The sequence below is a fragment of the Gobius niger genome (assembly GCF_951799975.1).
Source record: "Gobius niger genome assembly, chromosome: 20".
NCBI lineage: Eukaryota > Metazoa > Chordata > Actinopteri > Gobiiformes > Gobiidae > Gobius > Gobius niger.
In genome coordinates this window covers 18,385,885-18,409,960 of record NC_136871.1, presented here as the reverse complement: position 1 = coordinate 18,409,960, position 24,076 = coordinate 18,385,885, and the positions used below count along the sequence as shown (strand labels likewise).

At 40.9% G+C, this 24,076-nt stretch overlaps 1 protein-coding gene across 4 annotated transcripts in view; it reads right to left on the bottom strand.

Annotated features, from left to right (window-relative positions):
- slc12a5a (solute carrier family 12 member 5a) overlaps positions 1-24,076 on the bottom strand; it is a 147,521-nt gene that overhangs the window by 19,961 nt on the left and 103,484 nt on the right. For all 4 annotated transcript variants that reach the window (XM_079578327.1, XM_079578328.1, XM_079578329.1 and 1 more), the window contains exons 4-6: positions 13,832-13,978; positions 4,149-4,203; positions 3,148-3,278 (exon numbers count right to left, since the gene is read on the bottom strand). In XM_079578327.1, coding sequence (XP_079434453.1) covers positions 3,148-3,278; positions 4,149-4,203; positions 13,832-13,978 — 333 coding nt within the window. The remainder of the gene's footprint in view (positions 1-3,147; positions 3,279-4,148; positions 4,204-13,831; positions 13,979-24,076) is intronic.

Below are 24,076 nucleotides of genomic sequence, written 5' to 3'. Positions count from 1 at the left end.
CTAGGTAGCGATGTTTATTGACAAGTACAAGTGGACAGTGGTAACTATGTTGTGGCTGTGGAGCCTAATAGGATGCTAAAGAGAGGCGTATCACTAGGCAAACAAATCACTGCGAACAGTTCGTGCTTCCTAAAATAGCAGTTCGGGCTTGTGTTCTTGGATGGAAAGATGAAACGTATTCAAATGAGCCTTCTCCAGATCCGCTTTTCACTATTCTTCTGGGATTGTTTCTTTACAATAGGAAACTAAGCCAGTGTTGACCCAGAAGACAGAATTAAAACTCTGTGTAACCATTAGAGCCACCTATCTTGACAACAATGGACTGAAGTGTTGATAAGTACTGTCCGTGGTCTTTTATGAAGTGTTTTGATTTTCCTCGAATGCAGTATTTGTGTAATTAGTCAGAACCTTTGTTCAATGATTGCGCAGAAAAGAAATAAAATGAAAAGGTTGCCTAATTTTATAATCACAATGTACAAGGAGTATCTCATAGCATGAAAACTGAAAGAAGAATAGTGCTTTATTAATCTTTCTACATAAAAGTGTACAATGGAAAGATTAGAGGGAGGGTTTGTGCTGTGCCGCTCCAATTGTGCACGCCACCACATGGGGCCAACCTGACCCGCTTGTGTTGGGCGGATTTTGAGCTAGTGCAAACAGGACGACGTGCAAACTCCACACAGATAGGCCCCTTTTGCACTCCTCACAGGACCTTCTTGCTGTGAGCCAAGAGTGCAAATCACTCTGGCACCTTGTGCATTACGGTCCTCATTTACGAAGTCAGGTGGTAAATTGTGAGTAGTGCTAAAAATGTACAAATGCTATTTTGTTGTGCCTGACTTAACATTAGCACTGTGCGTATTATTAGTGCCGCAAAACTGATTTGTAAATAACTTTGCTGGGTGAGAAGAGGATGTTCACATGTGTGGCTGCTCAAATGCCTGAGCACTTTTGAGAGAACAACCACTTACTGTATAAAAGTTATGATGGATAAATGACACTGTTAACTCTTTGTCTGCCATGATGTAACCTGGCAAGAGCCAGATTGATATTACAGTGCCAAGAACATTTGCACGGACATCGATCTGGAACCGTGCCTGTTTGAATGGTTCGAGTAGAGGTCGCACGTTTGGAGCAGCATTTGCTGCTGATTGGATCAAGACTAGACTACCATTCACTGTTTAGTTTTGGACAATGTTCTGTGTGTTTGTGTCATGTGTTGCAGCATACCTCGTGTTTTTTGTGATCGCTGTGTTCTTAAATAGTGACTTTTTTGCCAGAACCAATTTTGGTTCTTTCTGAGCGGTGAAGGCGGGAGCGATTCAAGATGGATTCTCATGTGTTTGTAAACTCACAAATACCGCGAGAATTCAGCCTGCTGGCGAGGTAAGCCATGACAAAATTACGCCACTTAGACTTTTAAATATGAAAGAATAGTGCAGGGTCTGTTATGTGTTTACTTGCACAAGTGCCAGGCACACACAAAAAAGCCTTGAAATGGCCTCTGAAATGGCACCCAGGGTAAGCCCTGCAGTGGCGCGTCACATGCCAATCGGCCCATTTTGCATATTCATTAGATCCCATGAGCTAAATTTGTTTTTTAAGCGATGCAATTCTGAACTGCACTTGCTTTTTCCCTTGTGTATGCACTATATTTTTTGCATGTGTGCAAACACTTCAACAAAACACTACAGTAAATGACCTCTTGTTTGTAGTATGTGCAAATAGAGCAAGACTGATAAAGAATAAATCAATTGAAACGTGAAATTTTGCCTCTACACATAGGATGAACCGTTACTTGGCCAGTATCATACTTGGAGTTACAGCACATACTAGATAACAATGGCACCAGTAAAATAGCTAGGAGCGAAAACACATGGACACTTTGACATTCTCAGTAGACATCTGGCTCTGTTGTGTGGATACCTCTCTCCTGCTTTTCTCACTTGGCTCATTTCATTGAATCATCGCCAACTCAGTCAACAGCAGTGTCATCATGACTGAAAAATCTTTCATGTCTATTCAGCACATATTTGTGTAAAAGAATGGCTTATTATTGCTGTTGAAAATGTGAAGTTCAAAGTTGAGAAAGAGTGGTAATTTGAGTGGTCGTTCTTCGCCAAACTCACCTTAGTCATGCAAAGTTTTTGTTATTGGAGTAGGTGTACAGCAGAGGCTTGGCTACCCTCAGCTTCACAAATCAATAATGTTGTTCTACTGTAGGTGGATGCCGCCCAAAGTTGGATATTTCCAATAAGTCTTTTAGAAGCCACACTATCAGCCTGTGTTTTGGTTTGTTTTTGTCATTTCAGAACCTTATTTTCTATGAGCTTTGGATCAGAGACATTTTCTCAACCTAACAAAGATGAACCATTTTACCAGTGATAGAAATGTGGTTGAGATGTCCTGACCACCTCCACAAGCATACTGTATCCAGCTCATTGATGTGGACGTTTTTTTATCATCCTTAAAGGAGATGCATTTTAGCTCTGAAGTATTGGCACAATTTTCTTTGCCCATTCCCAAAAATCAGCCACTTTAAATCAAGCAATTGGTAATATAATGGTAATATAGCAAATTCATTATATGCTTTTCACTGTCACAAATTGTACAACCATCGTGTTGTTTCTCACTGTAACAGCCATTCCCAGACCTGTTTTTGACGTTTAGTCCAGTCCTGTTCTGGACTAAACAGGACTGCGCCCAGTCTTTGAAGAGCACCTGGTTTTTTGTGTTTTGCATTTTGCTGTTTATTTTTTGAAACTGACAAGAGTCTTATCAGGAATACCTATAGCTTTACTTTGAATTCAGTCAAAGTATTATTGTTATCTTCTGTTGACAAAATGTCGAGTTCATTTAGCTGACTAGCTCTAAAATACATTTAGTATTATCATTTATATGAACTAAAAGTTAGTATTATTGTATTAAACATGTAATATATTGCACTGCTTTATAAACATTTTCCAACTTCACACTTGACATGTTATTTTAAATGCTATGGGGCACAGAAGGGTTAAACTGTTTCATCAAGCTTAAACTACTGCATGAATATATGATATACGTCAACAAAAATAACATTATGACAGACTATTCTTTCCAGATCAGCATCTGTATGTGATGCGCCTGTTAAGGTCAGTGTTGTCTCACCAGGAGCAGCTCGATGGCTCCCAAGATGTACATGGCCCCGGCAAAGGTCGTCCCCAGGTAGAAACAGATCCCCACGGCTCCTCCGAACTCAGGACCCAGTGAGCGTGAGATCATATAGTACGAGCCTCCAGCTTCATAAACACACACATAAAAAGTCAGTCAGCACAAGACACAATGGAATCTTTTAATAATGTAAAGGGCTGATATACCTAAATAAATATCGTTTGGTGGATTTGCAGCCTTTCTACCGGAATTAGTTACCGAACAATAATGTAAATAGACGTTAAAATAGACAGGTTTGTGTGTGTGTGTGCAAGCTCTCAGTCGCTCAGGAAGGATTCTTCTTGGTCAAGTTCTGTCCAATCAATGATCAGCTGCAGTTCCATGTAATTACTTTGGTTCATTGTAGTGCAGTGTTTGCACACTCATATGAAGTTCCATACAAAGAGGTGCAGCTTCTATTAAAGCAAGGGCAGTTTTCTTAAAAAAGCAAAATGAACGTTTCGTCAGCATGACATAACACTAACATGAAAAAAAAAAAAATCTGGTTATTTATTATTGTGTTGTTTCAGTAAACTCAGAGTTTTAATCATAAAACAATGTTGATGAAAATTCCTAGATGACTGAGAGCATACACAGAAGTCTTGTTTTCAATCTATGTTTTATTGTCTAATCATGGATTCCTCAATGAGTGACTAGTTCAGTGAAATAGACAGTAATGGGCCAACAATAGCCAAAGACTGTAATTTCTACACAGTGGAATGCTCTTTATACATTAACCAACAAAACTCTCAATTAAGACAAATTAGCCAAATTACCTGTTGCTATACAAATGTGTGCTATTCTTAAGTTGTATGTAAATAATATGTGAACAATCCCAGAACCTTTCTGCACAAAGGTCTGTGAGAGTGCATGGTGCCAAATGCAGACAGTGAACGGGAGGCATTTCAAGCTCAAACAATGTAGAAATGACTGGGCGAAGCCAGCAACGGTTTACCCACCTGGCACAACTCCATTGGTGGCAATGGCACTCATGGAGATGGCAGTCAACATGGTCTAAAGAGGGAATGAAAACAACAGAAGATTAGGCAATTTATTAACAATCCATAACATTGCAAAATAAAGCTTTTATTATATTTGAAATCTGCATCTATGACCAATAACGTGGCTGGTCCTCACTACATAATGTGCAGCCCTCGAATGCTTTAAATAAGTGCAGCAACTGGGCCAACTTGAATGCCATCTCTCAAACTGACAGGGGAGAACAACACACACTCACTCATTCACACATACACTAAAATATAAGGACATGCCTGACTGCAGCTGACACACTGTAGCAACTTTCCCTGCACTGGGTCGGAGTCACCAATACACACTAATGGAATCAAGACGAAGAAGCTAACTGCGGGCTAGCATTACTTGTGAAGAAAAAGATCTCCATTGTGTAATTGGATGTACAATATCCCTCTCTCCCTTTGTCTTTTCTGTCAGTGTAGTATTTACTCTCACGGACAATTAATGAGTAAAAAAAAAACGCAACATGCTATGACACCTGCAGTAGCGCTAATGGCCTCTAGTAGACACCTTGACTGCTCGATCCATAGAAAAAAGCAGTTTACTTGACAAACCCTGTGACAAAATTTGCTCCTGTAAAGTACTGTACATCATAGTAGTTCTCGTCATTTAATTGGACACACATGTCGAGAAACATGTCACATTTGGGCAGAGTCGACCAACCACAGTGAGAACAAATACTCATCCTCTTTCTAATGTGGTCGTAATGAGATCCTCCCCTCAGCAGATTAGACTGTAATAATTCAACTTTTTAATCGGAGCCACATAGAGATACCCCCAATGGTCAGATGGATCTACGAGTCTAGCAACAAATCAGCACAACAATCCGTCAATACTTCAACTGCAACTTTTCACTTTTACACTTCTCTTCTGTTGTGCCAGTTTTATTTCTCTCATCAACCTCTAGCTGTCAGCACATACAGGGGCATCGGCCATCATCATCAATCACAGGGGGCCACCAACAGATAGTGCGCTGTCCTCCGAGCTGTCGACTCACTTTAGACTAAATTTGGCAAGAGTTATTAGAGTTAGAGTTATCCTTAGGGGGACTAGATATCTTTGAAGTTTAGACTTGGACTTATTTCATTATCATTGTTTTTATCTTATTATTTTATATAATTATTATTTTTGTTTATTCAATAGACAGAAAGAAAGTACTTCACTATTATCCCATTACACCTCAATAGTGAAAATAGTGTATGATGTTTTACATAATTTATAATCAGTTTTGCATTAGCATTCATATAGTTTGAAGTATATGCCTCTGTGACCAGTTAAGCAGAAGGAATGGATGGACCTCTTTTGGTATATCCTTCTTTGAATGGTGAGTAACATGTTTATGGCTAAGGGACTGTACAAAACAAATAAGGCTGAGAGTTAATGAACCACAAACTGAATGGTGGTTGAGTTTGAAGTCTATTTTATATGTGAGAAGCCTTGCTGGTTTGGTTATGGCACTATAGGGAGCAGTGAAATCTTCCTACTGACCCACAGCCTGTGGCCTGTTTTATTGTCCCACTTTCAGGCTGCTCAGGTAAAGTAATGGCGGCTTTAAGAGTTTATGATGGAGGATGAAAAGGGTGTCGCTGACACATGGCTCGCATAAAAGCTTGTGTAAACAAGTTACACATGGTTCGATTTTAAGTATTCAAAAAATCCCAGTGTATATAGTACAATAGTGCATTTTAAAAAGAAATACAGACTTTCCAAAATGTACAAAGCTGTGCTTGTCAATCATCCAGTGCCAACTTTCAATATAAAAACATTAGAGCTTATTTGTATAGCGCTTTTCACATGACACGAGTTACCCAAAGTTCTTCACAAAGGGTTGGGGATTTTTATTCATTCACGGTTGCCACCGTTTCCCCTGGTAGACTGATAGAAGCACAGCTGCTCACATCTGCTCTGACCTCCTCAGACCACCACCATCATGGACTATTGTACATGTTTTTAGTGGTAGGGGAAACTCGAGCACCCGAGGAAACATATACCAACATGAGGAGAACATGTGAACTCCAAATCCCCGTCTGGGTGAGGATCCAACCACCGTGCCGCCCATTCAAGCAATTGAGAGGTTAAATTTGATTTAAATGCAAAGGAAGTTACTTGAAAATATATTTCAACGGTTTCTTGAAAATTGGTTATTGCAATGCTGACTACACAAAAGAGAATCAAAGGAAAAAGCAAAACATTAATACTGACATCAAGGCTAAACAGAAACCAAATGGCATCAAAAAATCAAAATGCACAATGCTACCTTGAGTCTCTAAAAGACTTATATTTTGGGAAAGTTACCTTGACACACTTTGCTCTATTTCTGTTATTGTGTTTTTGGGGTCATGTGACATTGCTGGTGAATACTGATCTGGCTCTTTTGCTGCAGGTAGGACAATGCACATGAGCAGACACTCCACTGTAGGTGAAAGCTCTGAGGGCAGGAAATCTGGGACACTCGGCTGTGCACGGCGTGTCACACCTGGGCTGTTCTACGGAAGTTCAACGACAGGGGGAACCAGACCAGGCAAGCGTTCATCGGTCTTTTTTATTTGAGCCACCGAGCGACACACAACAGCTACGATGCTCTGTATGTTGCTCCATTTAAACTTTTGAGGTGATTAAAACAAGACACCCAGTCGTCATGTTAGTGGTGTACATTGTGGTGTTTTTGAAGCTCGTCTCCTAAATTCTGTTTCAAAGTGGAATGGTTCTGTAATGCTGCATATTGCTACAGTAATTCCCAGCTGCCCAAGAAATCCCTATTTTTTTTCACGACTAAATCTAAAGGCTCAGAGTCTGCCCCGGGGAAATTACCATAAATATGCACAAAATCATGAAGCAGCGTTTTTTCAAAATACAAGATTATTAGTTGTTTAACTCTCAATTCAAATTCAAAAGCTATAGTGAATAGACCCGACATATCCCTGGACTCCCTTTTTGTGAATGCTATTATTTTTAGATTTATGTTCTTTAAAAAAACTCACACGGGCAGCAAGACCAAAGTTATAGAAGTGTGTTCTATTGAAAGTTATATTTGACTTGGGCTAACGTCACAATTCTATTTTCTCTCTTGAAATGACTGACACTTTTGGTCTCTTTCCTCTCAAATCCACAAAGTCCCGCTTGGCCTTTCTTTGACCTTGGTTTCAAGTGGAAATTGCTTTTGACAGGCCCCAAGTTCTGTGGCACAGCTGAGAGCGCATTTCATTAGAAATGCTTCATTACACGAGCGCAGAATACCTTTGTCAAGTACAACTTCATTTATTCACGCACAATATACGAGCCCACCACAAGCCTATTTTCAGTCCGCTGTTTATCACATAGAAATCCCTACGGACACAGTGGCGCAGGCGGCAAAAGTGTCAGGTGAAGGAGAGCACGGCAACTTAACTTAAAATGAGGGTAAAAATGTTACAAAGTAAAATAAACTGCAACATCCTGCAGGGCGAGATGACAGCGACCGTGCAGCAGAACAGAAATCCAAACGTAGGAGAAGGCAGAGGAGGTTGAAAGAGAAAATAATGAGTCCACCAAATGAAAAAAAAAAGGCTGTGATGAGAAAAATGGAGAGCGATGAATGAGAGATGAGCATTCTTAGCATTTAAATGAGTCACGACAGAGGGCAGACCACGCTTTGCTTTTCTCAGCCCCAAGATCGAAGACCTGGAGGTAATGATGAACACCAAACAACAGACGACTTCCCCTCCCCTAATATTAAAGCTCATTTCATCACTATGACAAGGCTGCATTTATTATCTGTTCTAAAAATACATTTATAAGCATGTTGGTGTAAAGCGTGGAGAATGCTGTCTGCGCACTCTTCTGAAAGGCAGCCGCTGCGTATTGCTTCGTTCTTACTGCGGTAATGTGTCAGAGCTGTAATACACACACACAGGAGCATTAGTCAAAATGTAATGGTTTCCAGAAAAGAGCCGGGCATCTCGTTTATGTTCTGTCAAAGCACGATGTGATGGAGAAATAACGGTGTTAAGTGGTCGGCAGCTTCAGACGGGCTGACAGCTGTGATTGAGCATCTTGTTACAAAAAAAGAAAAAGGCACACAGTTCTAGGCATAAAAGACTGTTATCCAGAATTATGTCATTTTTGAGGTGTGACTAAGTGTCTAATTAAACATAAGGTTAGGGTTGTGGTTAATAATGATTAGGGATGCATCGATCCGATACTGGTATCGGATATTGGAGTCGATACTGAAAAAAATATGATAGCGGGTATCGGCTATAAATATCTGATACTCAACCGATGCCAGTTTTGGCTCTCAACACCTTAAAAACACAACTTTTACCACCTTAATCTAAGTGAATATGGGCATGCTATGATCATATCATTGGAAAGAACCAGGAGAATTCAATCGCTAAGTAAGTTTAACCTTGGCAAACGTATTTTTGATTTCTGCGTAAAATGACGCGGTTAGCATCAGTATGTTAAAGCTAGTGTTAGCATGCTAATGCTAACGGAAACTAATCAAGTGTTTGTATTTTAGTTTAAGAAATAGCTGATCTAACATATTTGTAATGATCAGATCACTTCATGTGAGTTCAGTGCTTAATTTGATCCCCCGTTTGGGGGAACGCATTCCCCCAATTAAATTTCTTTCAGGGTAAAGGATCCAGGAAATATTTTAGAGGATCCGGCAAAAAATTTATTTGATATAATGGTGTCTAATGAGAGTGTTCTGGCAAATGTTTTGGCCTGTTCCCCCAATCCATCACATCAGACCAAAAGTGTTCCTGAAAATACAAATTTACAAATTAAGGACTGTGTGAGTTGTTTATAATGTTACCTAAAGCCTGTCATATACCCATGGATATTTGGTGTAGAAAAGTCCAGTCATCCTTGTTAAAGGTTTATCCAAGGGTTTATCAATAGATATAATTGATAATTGATCTGCAATACACAATGAAATATGACGTTATTGATGAATGATTGAAAGTCATTTGGTATCGGTAAATATCGGGCATCGGCAGATGCTCAAAACCTAATATTGGTATTGGTAGCAAAAATGCTGGATCGGATCTCTAATAATTACACATTTAAGTGAATAGATAAGGACTATCCACAGCAGAACCACTTGTTGGGCAAATACTTCACGGCAGCCATTACCAAAGTCCAGAGTGACACGGCCCTCTTATTGAACCAAAAATCCCACGTGTTCTCAGTAATAATATTCTACTCTATTCAAAAGAATCTGGCGCACCGGTATAGACGGTACCGGTACAAAATACTCTAATACATTTTTTTAAATAATTGATAAAGCAGGACTTGTCAAAGTTTCCTCAATTGGTAAATATCTCCCATCTGCATCTTCAATCCGCAGTTCTGCACACATCTCGTAACATTGCCCATAATCCGCCCCAGGCCAGAGAAGCTCAAACATGCTTATTGCAGAGCTTCCCTCGCTTGTTGCTCCCTGCTGATGTGACTGAGGAAACATCCCTGTGCATGTATGCAGTGGGACGTGTGTGTGCGTGTGAGTGGGGGTGCACCCTCAGACCCCTTCGGGCTCTTAGGTGTATGTGTGTGTTACGTAAGAAGCTCAGGAGGAGAGAGGGAGAGCTGGGGGTTTCACGCTCAGGCTTATCGCCCCGGGACCTTGCAATGAGCTCACTGTGGCTGATAAAAGAGTGTGTGCGTGTGTGTGTTGGGCGGGGGGTTGTGTGTGTGCCAGGCCAGCGGACCGAAATAGAGTGACAAAATGAAGCGTGTGGAGCGGGGAGGAAGAGTATATGTTTGAACATGTGTAGCACTGTCACTTTCTGTGTGGGTTTGAGCGGCTGCCAACCCTGCATCACCGTGTACAGGTGTCACCGAGCACCCGCATACCGCACTGCGCCTCCTGCTATTTCTGCAGCTAAAACAAATTATGTTCACAATATACTTGTTTATTTCGGGACATGCATGAATTAGGACTTCCTATTTCCTATAAGTTCACTCATTTGATAATAGGACTCTCGTGACAAGGTTCTTTGATCGATGATTAATGCCTCAGTAAACCCACTGGACCGCAGGAGGATAAATAGGGAAGGCATGCAGGATAGGGCTGCCGTGTTGCTCGCATCCCCAAAATGAAACCAAGTTCCTAAAGCTGCTGTACCCATTTCCTAATTCATAATTTCAAGCCATGAAAGTCAGAGGTAGTAAAAGCATGTAAAGCATGAAGAGTTGGCTGCTAGTTTTTGGCTCTCCCAAGTCCCTCCCGCACAACTCAATTATTCACGTGAAGTAAAGCACGTTCCTGCCACGGGTGCAGCTTTAAAAGATGGAGTGAATCAGGGCGTAGTGTCATAGACATACAGTATTTTGTAATGTGCTACATTTGTGGTCAGTCTATCTGGCTCTTTACTCTCATCTTCATACTGTAAAGGCATATCTTTAGGCCACTTTTTGAGATGCATGCAAATCTTCCCATCTGTGGTTCCAACTTAATTACAGCTAGAATCTTTAAGCACACTGCCTTATCTCTGACACAGTGTGTTTTAGCGTGGATTTGGAGAGGGCTGTTCTATAAATACCCTGTGAGGGGGGGAAGAATCTAGGCTGCACAAACACTCACATGAACCAACATACAACAGTGTGGAGATGACATACTCTATACAACGAATAGTACCTTTGCCTGAAACACTCAATTCAAAATGTAATACGGCGCCACGTTTGCCGTTTTCAGATACAAAGGGTTGTTCACATGGGCCACTGTCACGCTTTTACGACAGAACCACCTACGTTCACTGGAGAATAAGATGGATTATATTCGTCCGCTATGCTCTTCTCAGAAGATGGTGAAAAACTGTCGTGTTTTGGGATTCACTGAGTCCTGGCTCAACTGCAAGGTGGAGTGTCACAGGCGACCCTCAGGTTAAGAATGGCGTCAGAGTCAGGGGAGGAGGACAAAGATGAAGATGAGAAGGAGCGAGAGAAGGAGGTGCGCAGGAGGGAGAGGAAAGGTTGGCCGACAGAGGCGGCACGCAGAGTCGCAGCGGCTCAAGGCTAACCCAACATATGATTTACGTAATTTCGTTGTACAATTGTATAATGACAAAAAAAGCACTTACTGACTTGCCTCTGTGTGAACAATGTACTGAGTATATAGGCTGCATTAACAACGTTTGCAATGTGATATCACATAGAGGGGTCTATAGAGCGAGTGTGTCGTCAAAACCACTAAGACCTTGTACCTGGTGCATCACATTTTGCTAAACCAATAAAGATTTTGAAATACATAATACTGGTGTTAGTGTTCACATAATAGCATTTCAGAGCTGCAGCGGGTTCGACGTATTCAGTTACCAGCAGTGACCTGGCAGCTAATGGAGTTTGCACTTTTTCCCAATGGTTTCTATGTTAGCTTGTTATTGAAAGAAATAACCAACCAGAAACCCAACAAATGTTGAACTATACAACATATTCTGCAGCATTAACTAATTGTCTTTTTGCACCATGATTTTGAGTCGGGCCCGACCAATATGGATTTTTAGAGTCCGATACCGATATGAAAGGGGTTAGCGTGGCTGATATATTGGCCGATATTTTATACAATGTTTGTTTGTTTTTTTTATCTTTCAAATCATTTTGTATTACACTAAAGGTTTAAATCATAAAAATATATCTAAAAGAGGTCGACTAATGTGGGTTTTTCTGAGGCCGATGCCGTTTTTTGGGGGATTTTGATTGGCCGGTGCCGGTATGCACCACTGATATATTTTTGGATATGGTGTATGTATGGTGCTTCATGTACAGTCTAATGGAAAATAGAGCTCACTGAACTGAAATAAACTAATGATAACACGAAAATTACTATAGTGAAAATAAATGTTTCGTCAACGACAGACAAGACAAGACAATTAACATGCACGTTTGGATTTAATGTGGAATGACCATTTACAAAGATATGCCCCATAAAACAGGTGCATTTTCATCGTCAGAGGCCAAATCGATACCACCCCAGAATATATTTCACATATTTCAGTGTCCAACTTTACACTGAAGTATGTCACACGAAAGCAACATATGTGTACTGACATCAAGCAAGAGCGTTCCATCAGTCACGCGAATGTAATAGCCTACAGGAAGATAAAGGGACAAAGGCGGGACGGTGTTTGAGGAAGAGACAATGGGTCACTTTTGCGCGAGAGTCACCCTGACACAGTTTAGAGCCATTAATGACAATGTATCTAAACAGGAACATCCTCTATTTTGTTCTTTGTATGCCTTTCTAGCATTTCTCCCAGACCAGGATTAGGTACCAGTAGTCGATACCAGTATGCGATCGCAAAAAAGGTTTAGGTACTGCCGGTATCGGGAGAGCATCAAAAGCAGGTACCGAAAAAAATCTTAAGAGTCCGGGTTTTGATGCTGTTGGTCAAGGAACAGCATTAAAGGAAGTGATTTGGTTGTTTTTTGCCCCATTTTGCCCCCAGTTTATTTTCGTTTTTCCATTATTCTCCTCATTTTTGTTGATTCTGTTAATTCCTAATATTTCCTGTATTTCCTATCATTTTTTGCCACAATTTCTCACAATTTTCCCCCAAACTATTCTCCATTCTTGTCATAGCAGATGAACCCTATATTGCAAATTTGCATATATTTCACACATTATTGTTCTGTTTTCTGGTTCGAGATGACAGATATTTTAAGATAGTCATCACAAAAGCTATCGTTCAGTTATCGGTATAGAAAACCAAAAATCGTTAAAGTACCGGTATCGGGAAAAACGGTACACAGCCCTGACCAGGATCAGTTCTGCTGAACTAAAGTCCAGCATATTTCTGAAAAACAACCAGTCGTTTTCAGATTTTTATTGCAATAATTTTTTTTTTGTGCCAAGGTTAAACAGAGGGCACAGATTAACATGAATACATAAAAGGGATTTATTTTCTGTATTACATGAAGTGCTGTTAGAATAGATGAAAAGATGTTCTGTTCAGGGGCGGACTGGGACTGAAAAACGACCCTGGACCAGCCTGGCCCAAATTTGTGTAAAAACGCACTTCCACAAAGACATATTTTAATCTCTTACCACCCGCCTTAACCGGGTGGGGCATTTTCTTCAGTTTACCCAAATCTAAGAGTGTAATGCTCATTTGAAAGCTAAGAACTGCAAAAGTGTTTACTTTTTGTCACGTTTCTTGATCACTTTTTCATTGCATTTTTGTCATTTTTGTGTCATTTTTTGTCGCTTTTTTCTTTGCTTTTTGTCATGTTTTAGCCACATTTTATTGTCACTTTTTCGTTGCTTTTCCGGCGCAGTTTTGTTCCGTTTTCATCCTCGTTTACGCCGCTAAATTGATGCTTTTCTTTTAAGCTTTTAGATTTGGGTAAAGCTCGGTTAAGGCGGGGGGTGAAAGGTTAAGGAGAAAATGGAGAGGCCGGACCAGTGGCCCTAGAGCCAGTGGCCCTTCTATGCTCTTCCAGAATGGACATACAGTATGGCCAGTCTGCACCTGGTACTGTTCCAATACAAACTGAACTATAGAAAAGCACGCCATGCACTTATTTCTAAACACTTACCTCCTCAGCCAAACCCTTTCAGTAAAACTATAACTATGTCACTGTAATGCTGAATATGTACATCTGTTTAACATCTTAAAAGTGCACTTACTGTGGAGCAGCACATGAAGACGATGATGAAGGTCCCGACGACTCCTCCGATGCCCACAAGCCAGGTCATCCTGAGAAACAGGATAACCCCAAAGATGTTCTGGATACAGGGCAGGTACACCCCCATCAGAGTCCCAAGCTGCGGAGCCTGCACAAGAACAGAAATGACATGAGCTCATCTCATTTCAGATGAGTAATAAACGGCAACTTCGAGGTCACGTTTAAATGAGAACGCAAGGCAAAACTGGAGAGGATTTGCGAGGAAAGCAGATTAGATTTGACTGTATTTGATCAGGTAAACCGTCATTTTATTTTCCTGACGGCTCCCTGTTCTGAAACGCTCACATTTCAGAGCTGGGACTCGCCTATTAACACTGGGGCTGCTGAGACCAAATGTGCACAATTTCCTCAGTGGAAGTTTGGCTCACCCGCTGTGCACGGCTCTGCTGCAGTTTGTGCGCTATACCTGTTTGAATTAATCGGTGCAGTTCAAGCACTGCAGATGGGCAGGATTCATTGTATGGAGAAAATATAATTGCAAATCACTGCTGGAGGCTGGAATAATCCTGGTGGCGCTTTGTAAAACCTTTTTATAACAAGCTTATAAATAGGTTATAAAAGAGCTTCAGTTTATTGTAGCAGGTGATGATAAACAGAAGAATCCGAAGATATCTTATGATAAGTTAAATTTATCCTGAAAGGGGACAGACCATATTGTATTCTTGTTACATGTTGTATTAATGATTCTATAGCACAGCAAACGTGAAATGTTTACATTGATGCTGTAAAGAGAGACAGTTGCATCTTCATTTTCGGTTCTCAGGCCGGAAATGCTGTAAATAATTGATCAGGAGGCCAGGGGATGGAGAAGCTGCCAGAAACTAAAGTGCGATTTTCTCCTTTTTGAGCTCATTCAACACAGTGCTGGTTGAGTGGTTGTGGGTGAATGGGGATGGCTGTGTCACAGTCGCATTCAAGGCCTTCCTCACTGAAGTATGCCCTTAAGTATAAATACACATTTCGACATTAATTCACCGGAAGTGCTGATGCTTGTGTGCACCTTGTTTCCAGGATATTCTATGCAAGAGTCTCAGGCCAGTGTGCTGCAGTTATGGCAGTATTAAATCTGAAGGACACATGAGCTGGCCCCGCATAATAGAGACACACACTGTATTCTCCACACAAGGACACCTGTGCCAATGGAGGACAATTACGTCCACATCCAGCCGTGACCCATTTTAAGTAAAGCGAGCTGACTTCTCCTAGTAAAGCACACAACAAGATGTGCACAAGAATATTCATTTTCACTGAATGTGTTGTTTAGCTCACTCTTAACCAATTTGAATTGAACAGGTCCTTTTGAACTTGACAAAGTTCAAAAGCAACGCAAAGTTATTCTATCAGTGGATTTCTTCTGCCCTGCTGGCACGGGCATATTCCAAGATGACAATGCCAGGATTCAACGGGCTCAAACTGTGAAAGAGTGGTTCAGGGAGCATGAGACATCCAGATCTTAAAGCTGCCCGAAGTGCAACATTCATGAACGTCTCTTTTTGGCATTGAGAAAATAATACTTCCGTAGAACCAAGCTTACAGTGCAGAACTTTTTTTCCCGCAACCCTTGAATGCCTCACCCTCACAGCGGCTCCCTGTAGATATTGGATTATTAAACAAACTGATATTTCATGAGCATTTCAGCTGCATCAGAGCAGGTCGGTCAGATGTTTGTCCGTTCACGATCTTTCTGTAATCTTCTGCCATAACGCTTAACTGTTAGCCGCTAACTGTAGCTGCGTCTGCTGCTTTAAACATTCGCGATGTCGACACGTGTTTGTGTTTACATGGTACGGGGGGCATGTGGGGGTGAGGCGTCGGTCTCCTTCTGCAGTACAAAGTTCGCTGCTGTTTGCGGGTGTGGCACATCTAGCGATGCAATGTGGGAATGCAACAATGCTGGTCCGGCAAAACAGGGTAGCTTAGAGTAGTTTTAACCCCATTTAGAAACTTTAGAATGTGCTACAACTACAAGGTGACTTTATGTAGGGGAGTGCAATTAAAGTTCAATTACTTTTGCAACATGTGCAACACTTTACAATCTTTTGACAGCGATCATACGTTGAATTCTTTTGCAGATGGATGCGCAACAAAATGGAGGATTTTCAACGCACGCTGTGTACTAAAATGCATCCTCCTGAATATCAGACAACTGTGCAATCAGTCATTCCAATTCTATAATCAAATCTCCCTGACAAGTGGTTCCTATCAAATGAAGAATTCTGTGTTCGTGCAGCTACAGTGTGTGATTTGTTTGAAGAGGCTCGCTCCGTACACAGCATGAATAATGAACCAGTGTGTGAGAGGGAGTGAGCCCGAGCAGGCCTCACAAATATAATTATATTCTAATTTCCAGCAGATAAACAAAGAAGCTGCACTTGCCAAACTGTAATTAGCATGATTATCACGTGGGGACCTGCTTCTGGAAAACTCTTTGCAAACATGTGTGGACACACCATATCTTTATATAGCACGCTTACATAAGGGGCCACACTCTGTTGTTTGCTTCCTACAAACAATAAATTATACCTTCTCTCACGCCTTTCCTGTCGTGGAGTAGCGCTCTATTCTCTTACTCATCTCTTTACACAAATATCCAAGGGAAATGTCTTCTTATGTAAGAGATTTGTAAATGCAGTTATGTTTTATTAGAAATGTATAGCAGCCCAAATTACTACACTATTGCATCATGTTGAAATGTGATGGTTGTTTCCTATTTGTTACGTAAGAAGGTTTTGTCGCAGACAGAAATGACACGATACAGCACTGGACGGGCCTTTGTAAATGTGACGGACAGCTTTGTGTTTTATTTGTTTTATTCTCTGTGACACAACAACATCCAGGAAATACAGATCAACATTAAAAGAAAACATGACCAACGTTATCAGGATTTCTCAATACATTGTGAATGAAACAAAATACTACGATTTACAAAAAACAATAAAAAATACATAAACCAAGGCTGTGGTCTTTTATTTATCAATCGTCAAAAATGTGTTTAGCCTTTTGATGCAAATTTTTCTGCAATAAGGTTTTGTGTAATAAATTTGATTTGTAGAACAAAGTGAACGTTAGTAAATAAAGGTTACAGTAAAAAACTATTCCCTCAATCCCTCTTGATCACAACCCTGTACATGTACATTCATGGTTTGTCGTTTCAGCACGGTTTAATATATGCCACCGATTTACTTTGGCTGTGCAATGCAGATGTTTATTGTAAGTACAATTATAGCAAACACACAAACTAAAAATAAATGATGTTCTGAAATACATGCATGCTAAGACCATGAGAAAATCTTGTCTAATGTTCTATGCTGTAAACAAGGTGATAGTGAATGCATCAGGAAATAACTAAACAAACAAAACAAAACATCATGACATAATGATAAAGCTATCTGTTTTCTACAGGTTATAGCTTTCGAGTGTCCAGAAATAGATGTTTTACCTTTTTAATTACTGTCTAAATAATAGTAATTATTAATTGAAAAGCCCTAAAATATTTATTATTGCCACCTATTTTAGTTCACTTTGTATTCTCCATCTGCTTTTGATGCAGTGCCTCCATTGACACAAGTTTTAACAATTTTGTGTGCTAAACATTTGAATCCCAAAAATTGTAATGGGATCATTTTGTAACATTATTTTTTTAAAACAATTGTGAGGGAACATATCGATTACAACCACCTCACTGATTAACATTGGCATGTAGCATTTTGACAGGTGTTCTGTACAGCCTGTGCTCTATATGGCAGCACTATAATGTGCAGGCTTGCCTCTTTATCACTCCGTTATGTCGGTGGGGGGTGTCTCAAGCCGCAGCCACACAGTGCTTTAATCAAAGATCACGTCAGGGCCTCCACGGACTGCAGCAGGAGCCCGGGAGAGCGCGCCTCGTCTATCTCTGTCAGATCCCCCACAACACACATGCACACAAACTCACATGCACAGGTGCACACAAGGATCAACACGCCCCTGTTTGGGAAAGATTCTCACAGTGTGGCGTCTAAATCATGCAGATCACACTGGGACTCTGTGCCCTTCACTGTGTGCCACAGAGGATCCTTCATCAGGTGCTGTCAACTGACTGGATACAGATTTCATTCTATTAAATGAAATCCTAAAATGGCAACCAACTGCTTGAAAGAATAAAGATATGACAGTAAACTACTGGCTGAAATCTGACGCTATGGGTTTGGAAAAATATGAGCAATATATACAGTACATATAAGGTTTTCAAACTAGCAGCCAGAAATCACCTCCATAACTTGACCATAACATGAACCAATTCATGTGCCTTTTCTGCCATTACTTAACAAACAAACAAAAGTATTTATATTAATAAGCATTTAATCAACAAAATGTTTGAACACAGACTTAATTGTCTCAGAAGTGAACTTCTATATTGATCACCATGGCATTTTTTTTCTTCTAACCATGGCCTTGTGCAAGGCTGTAATTAAACGCCTACAAGTGTCTGTGGCAGCTCCTTCAGGGACTTGGTGAGTAATACAGTGTGTGGACTAACAGTCAGGTGTTAGAGTCAATAAGGTCCACCTGCCATCAGCACTTTGTAGTGAGCCCTAATAGTGCTGTGGCTGCAGAAAGAAGAGGTCAGTGTGTAATAACAGAGGAAACCCTGAGCATTTACATAATAATATCGCACCAAACACCTTCAACAGGACCCAGCACTTTCAAGGTGCACCCCAAACTTCGGACAACTTTACGCTTGCAATTTTATGCATGCTTTATTATGTTCTGGAGAATATACAGAAATTTACAAAGAAGCTCGGGCTGTAAGTAATAAGAAAATCACACAAACATTATTTTGATATTTTACAACAGTGCTTGTGCTTCACAGTAAGAAGGTCCTGGGTTCGATTCCCATCTAGACGGGGCCTTTCTGTGTGGAGCTTGCATGTTTCCTCCAGGTACTCCGGTATCCCATACCACTAAAAACATGTACAATATGTTAATCCTCCATTAGCCTGGCTTCACATCTGGAGATGGGTCCCCGAGCACCAGCCTACACTGCCTGCTCACTGCTCCAACAGGTCGCCCCAGCAGCATTGACGATGGGTCAAATGCAGAGAACAAATTTCCCTAAAGTATAACTTAACTTAACTTAACAACTTCACACTTAACAAAATCAGGACCGACATGACTAAAACTGAGCTTTTTCATATTTTGTGGTTTCCACAATTTTGTTCTGTTTTAGGCTGTTAACAAAAAAATGTGGATCTCAGTCAGATGGGAACACCTCAGTGGCTTTGCAACTTCTTGCAATATCACCTAATCTTGTGATAATGATAATTTGATGTTATATTGTGTCCTTCAAGTGAAAAGCCGAGTGCATCCTCATTAAAGGAACATGAATAACCTGAGACCAACATTTTTATAGCAGGATTTAACACTTCTAAGCATAGGTATCTACACTGTGAGTTTAAAATAACATTGAAAATGGCAAACAGATGGCAAATAAGGCAAGTTTCGAAAGCTCCACAACTGAAAATAATGATTTGAGATCAGACTAATGTGTGTAATGATGTTGAGTCTAACAACAAAACACTGCTTATACTCTAGCACTCCACAGGAGAGGAAACATAACCAAAGTAACCTTTTCTACTGTGAAAATGTCATTTCCCTCCATGCCCCCACACAATAGAGACATAATCAAAAGGCCCTGTACAGACTGTGCTGCAGCCGACACAGCAGTGATGAGATATAATCCAGACGCAACAATAGGAGAGCTTTAAAATCCTTTGTATTACATAAGAGTTTATTGGGAGGTTTACACTGCTGCCGCGTTGCAAACGCTATCTCCCTAATTTCATTGGTATACAGTTTTCATAAAAGATTTTTATTGTTTTATCAAATGGTTGAAAGTGTGCTTGGGTTGCACAAATGTCTATGTTTCTAGTTTTTGATGCTACATGTTTGGATGTGGCTTATGCTAGAATTCTTATTCCTCAAAAAAAAAAAAAAAAATGTTTTAGGCATCATCGCGACCCGGCCAACAGTACAAACCCTCACTGAAGACTTTTTGCAGACTTTAGCAGATGGGACACTTAGGGGGTCATTTAAGGATTGCACGGTACGGTGCAAAGGGTGTTGTACAGCTGTTAGTGCTCGTGCTTCACAGCTAGATGGGCCGGCCTTGATTCCCACCTGGACAGGGCCTTTCTGTGTGGAGTTTGCATGCTCTCCCTGTGTCTGCGTAGGCTACAATCTGGTGTGGCTTGTTCATTAACATGCACTGTCCCTACCAAATAAACCAATAAACATGTGCAAAAAAAACAACAGTACTGAAGTGGAGCGAAAAGCAAGTGCAGTTAGAGTTGTGTCTCTCAAAAAGTAACAGTGGGCATCTGTCACTTATCCATTATAACTTAATATGTGGTTGTTCTTCCAGAAGCGCTCATGCAATGACTCGCAATTTAGCACCAGAATCGGTGGCTGAATCTGTGACTCTATTGAGAGTCTTATTGAAAACACATCCTTTTCTCTATTTCCATCCAATCGCTGTTAAATTTGTTCATTTGCGGACTGGGATTGGGCTCCCATCTCGTCCTAATAGATGCATGTTTGTTATTTCTCTCTCACTCTGCTGTTTGTTTAATGGGCCCATTGCCAGCGGCTAGGAAGATTCCCCCGGAGAGCATCACGCAGCCAACAGGTACACAGGCCAGCACCGAAGTGGATGGGGAGAAACAGCTGCCCACTGTGGCTCCTGGGAAGAGAAGCCCATGCGCACTGTAAAGCTATGGCTCAGATGTGCTCAAACTGACAACAAGGACTACTCTCACAGCTGCACCCACTTCAGATTACGGCGTCTCCACCAGAACAGACCGACTTAACTGGTTTCCCCTGGGTTTCCTTTGTCCCAGCTGCTTTAGACACACGCGGTCCTCGGAGCAGATATTTCCAAACAATGTCGCAGAAAACTATTCCATAAAAGGAAAAAAAAGAAAAGTGCATTAAGTTAAAGGGGTCTAAGAACGAACCACATTGAAGGGTGGATTAACGGCAGAGCAGTGGACTGTAACTTCAATTTAGAGGCTAATTATCTCACACTATACTTTTTCAGCAGTCATTTTGTTGATGGGGTGAGAACCGCGATGGTTTCGAACAAAGTGAACATGTCATCGAATTCTTGGCAAAGCGAAGTGGAAAGAAAAACCTTAGCAAGGATTTTTTTCTCTCTTTGTTTTAATGCTTTGACTATTAACAGGAAAGAAACTGCACTGCATGCTTTAATTATCCTAAATTCCAGCATTTAGGTTGGAGTATGTAGTCTGTGCGTAAACAATTAAAAGCTAAGGTTTCACTTTTCATCCAGAATGAGGCAAGAAAAAACTAGAAAGTCACTCATTAAAATCAAGATGGCTGCTAATATTGGTAAGAGATGCCTTTCACGATACTTTTTGGTAAGTTTGCGGCAAACTAAGGCCAGAGGAGGTGAGGCATCTAAAAATAAACTTGAGTAGTAATTGGGAATTTAAGGAGGTCGGTTGGGGAGCTTGTAGCGATATCTCCACGCTCCAAAGGCAAATGTAATTCTGCTCAGGTGTGCTGAAATATTCACGAGACAGAAGAGAGGAGAGGCCAGAAAACATTGGCTACCGACCGGCTGCGGCTCCCACCAGTCCCACTGTGTTCATTATGGTCTAGGGTGGAAGGATAGGAAGATAATTGTGATTTTCCTGACCTGTTTGCCGATTTTGAAAAGAAATAGAAGCTGCTAAAGTAACACCGGAATCACATGTTCTGAAACTGTTACTGTTGACTCCTCTCCACTTCAAGTTTTATTCTAATTTAGTTACTACTTAAAGGCTGTGGTCCCTTTGTACACCTGGTTCAGTCCTATCTAAGGCTAGTACGGCACTGTTGAGATCAGGTCCGTTGAGGCTGTTGTTTTCTAGTTTGCAATGACATCATATTACCTAGACGGCGTTCATGTTCATATTGTAACCATAGTAACCGTAACTTCGATGCGATTGATTTATCTTTCAGCAGTATGTCTATGTCTTAATGTATAGAGTGTGAAAGCATCATCCTAGATAACACTCACTGCCCTTGCCACTTGTTCCTCTTGGGACCCCAAGCAACACCACATAAAAAAAAACATGCACATGTGTTAATCAAATATTCTAGGTTGAAAGACGGTGTGTCATGTGTCGCCCTCTCACTTTAGTGCCACACACTTCGTAGAAATATTGGCCTTAATGCACGGGTCCTGCAGTGCGCTTGCCGCTCACTCACACAAAGCTTTTTTTTCTATTTTATTCAGAGGTGTCACTGCCCTGATGGGGCATAAATGAACGGCTATTTTTATATATATTCTTTGCTGCAGACAATGCCTAACCATATTACCTGACTGAAATGTTGCATGAATAGCCCTGGCCATTGAACTGAATGCTTTGTATGTCCAACAATGGACCTGAGAAATAGGCACCTCTGTCGGAAATCAATGAGTCTATAGATTTCATAAATTCCTAATGCCCTTGGGTTGGTGCAGATGTGCAAAAAGGTAGCAGCAAAAAAATATATATTTTCCAGCATTTTATAATACTGCCCATGCTCATAAACAGTTAATATGAATGACATCTTTTACTGCCATTTATACGTATCTTTCCTGTTAATGGCAAATTATGATGCAACTTAACTATAATTTGCAGCATATAAATAAATTCTGTGATTTTTTTTTTCCATTATGAGATTTTTATTTGAACAGTTATTTCCACAATGTTCAGCAATGGCTGGAGAAAATATAAAGAAAGCAACAATGTCCAAAAGGAGTAGGCAGAAGAAAGGAGGTTATTGTTGCCTCAGCCAAATTCTTCAAAGGAATGTAAAAAGACAAGAAAATGAGATTCAGTTACAGTTTTGCAGTCAGGGAAGAACTGTCTTTGTCAGCACATGCTACAAATATTATTTGTTTACTTTATTGAGAGCCCCAATAACTTTGTGTGGTATGTTTACATGTCAACACACTGCTCTTCCTGTGTGTATTTAGTTTGCTGACAATTACCTGTACCTACTTTGTTTACATTGTCTTAACAACCATGGTACATTTACTGTAGTAGTACTTCAGGTTGGGTTTCACCCAAATCAAAGCCCACACACTGTGTGCATGAGCCTGTTTATGATCTTCATAATGAAGAGAGATGACGTCTGCTTGTTTTGCTGTAAATCTCTGCTGTCTTCATTAGCCTAAGGTCTGAGCCATGTGGTCAATATGTGAGTGGAGAACAGTACATCCTCACCGCTGCAGTGGATGTAATGTGTGCTGACCTTAATTGGCACACATTGTTCAATTGGAGCTGATGGGAATTCGGAAATTCCACATTAATGAAAGAGAAATGGAGCGTAGAGGCGAGGGCAGTAAAGTCCAGGCTCGTAAAAAAAGAATTCCTGGAAGGGAGGCACCACTTTATGACAAGTTAACATAATGCCATTATGTGATGGAATAAAGCTGTTGGGAAGTGACTTTTAGCTAAGTTGGACTGATGGTCTGTGCCTTTGGGAGAGTGAACATCTAGGATGCAAAGGTCAGAGCCGCAAGTTGAAAGCTGAGAGCAAGATAACAAATATTTCATGACGCCATTTCCCCCTAATCGTGTTCATAATATATCTTGTTCAAATATTCAAATATGTCCTGTTTGTCGCAGCCTCTCAGCTCCTCACAAATACGTAAGCGAGAGCGCAGAGAATAGTTGACAGATTAGCTGCGACTTGTTCTTATCCTGACTGCTCCCTTGTGTTGCGCATCAACCCGATCTCTAATCTTGGCTTTCACACAGCGGCGAAGAAAAGGCCCCAAACCCTCACTAACAACTCACTCAGTGGCTCACTCGAGGGACCCTTGATGATGGCGATGGAGGGATGGGAGAGCGGCGGGAAATGGAGAAGAGAGGTGATAGGGGGAGAGAGAGGGAGAGGGAGAGAGACTGGGGGAGAGGTGGGGGGTGTGAGTGATAGTGTGCCACAGGCTAGCCTAATGAAAAGCCTCTCGTGGCGATGGAGAGATTGCCGGCGGAAGGGACTGCTGATTGGACGAGTGGTGGCTTGATGTAGCGCGCAGACTAATTAAAGTATTGAAGGCATCAAGGTGACAGGGGCGAAGATTAGAGTTGCTCCCGAGGTTACGCCATCAGAGAGGGACTTAACAATACGACATTCAGCAGAAGATGAG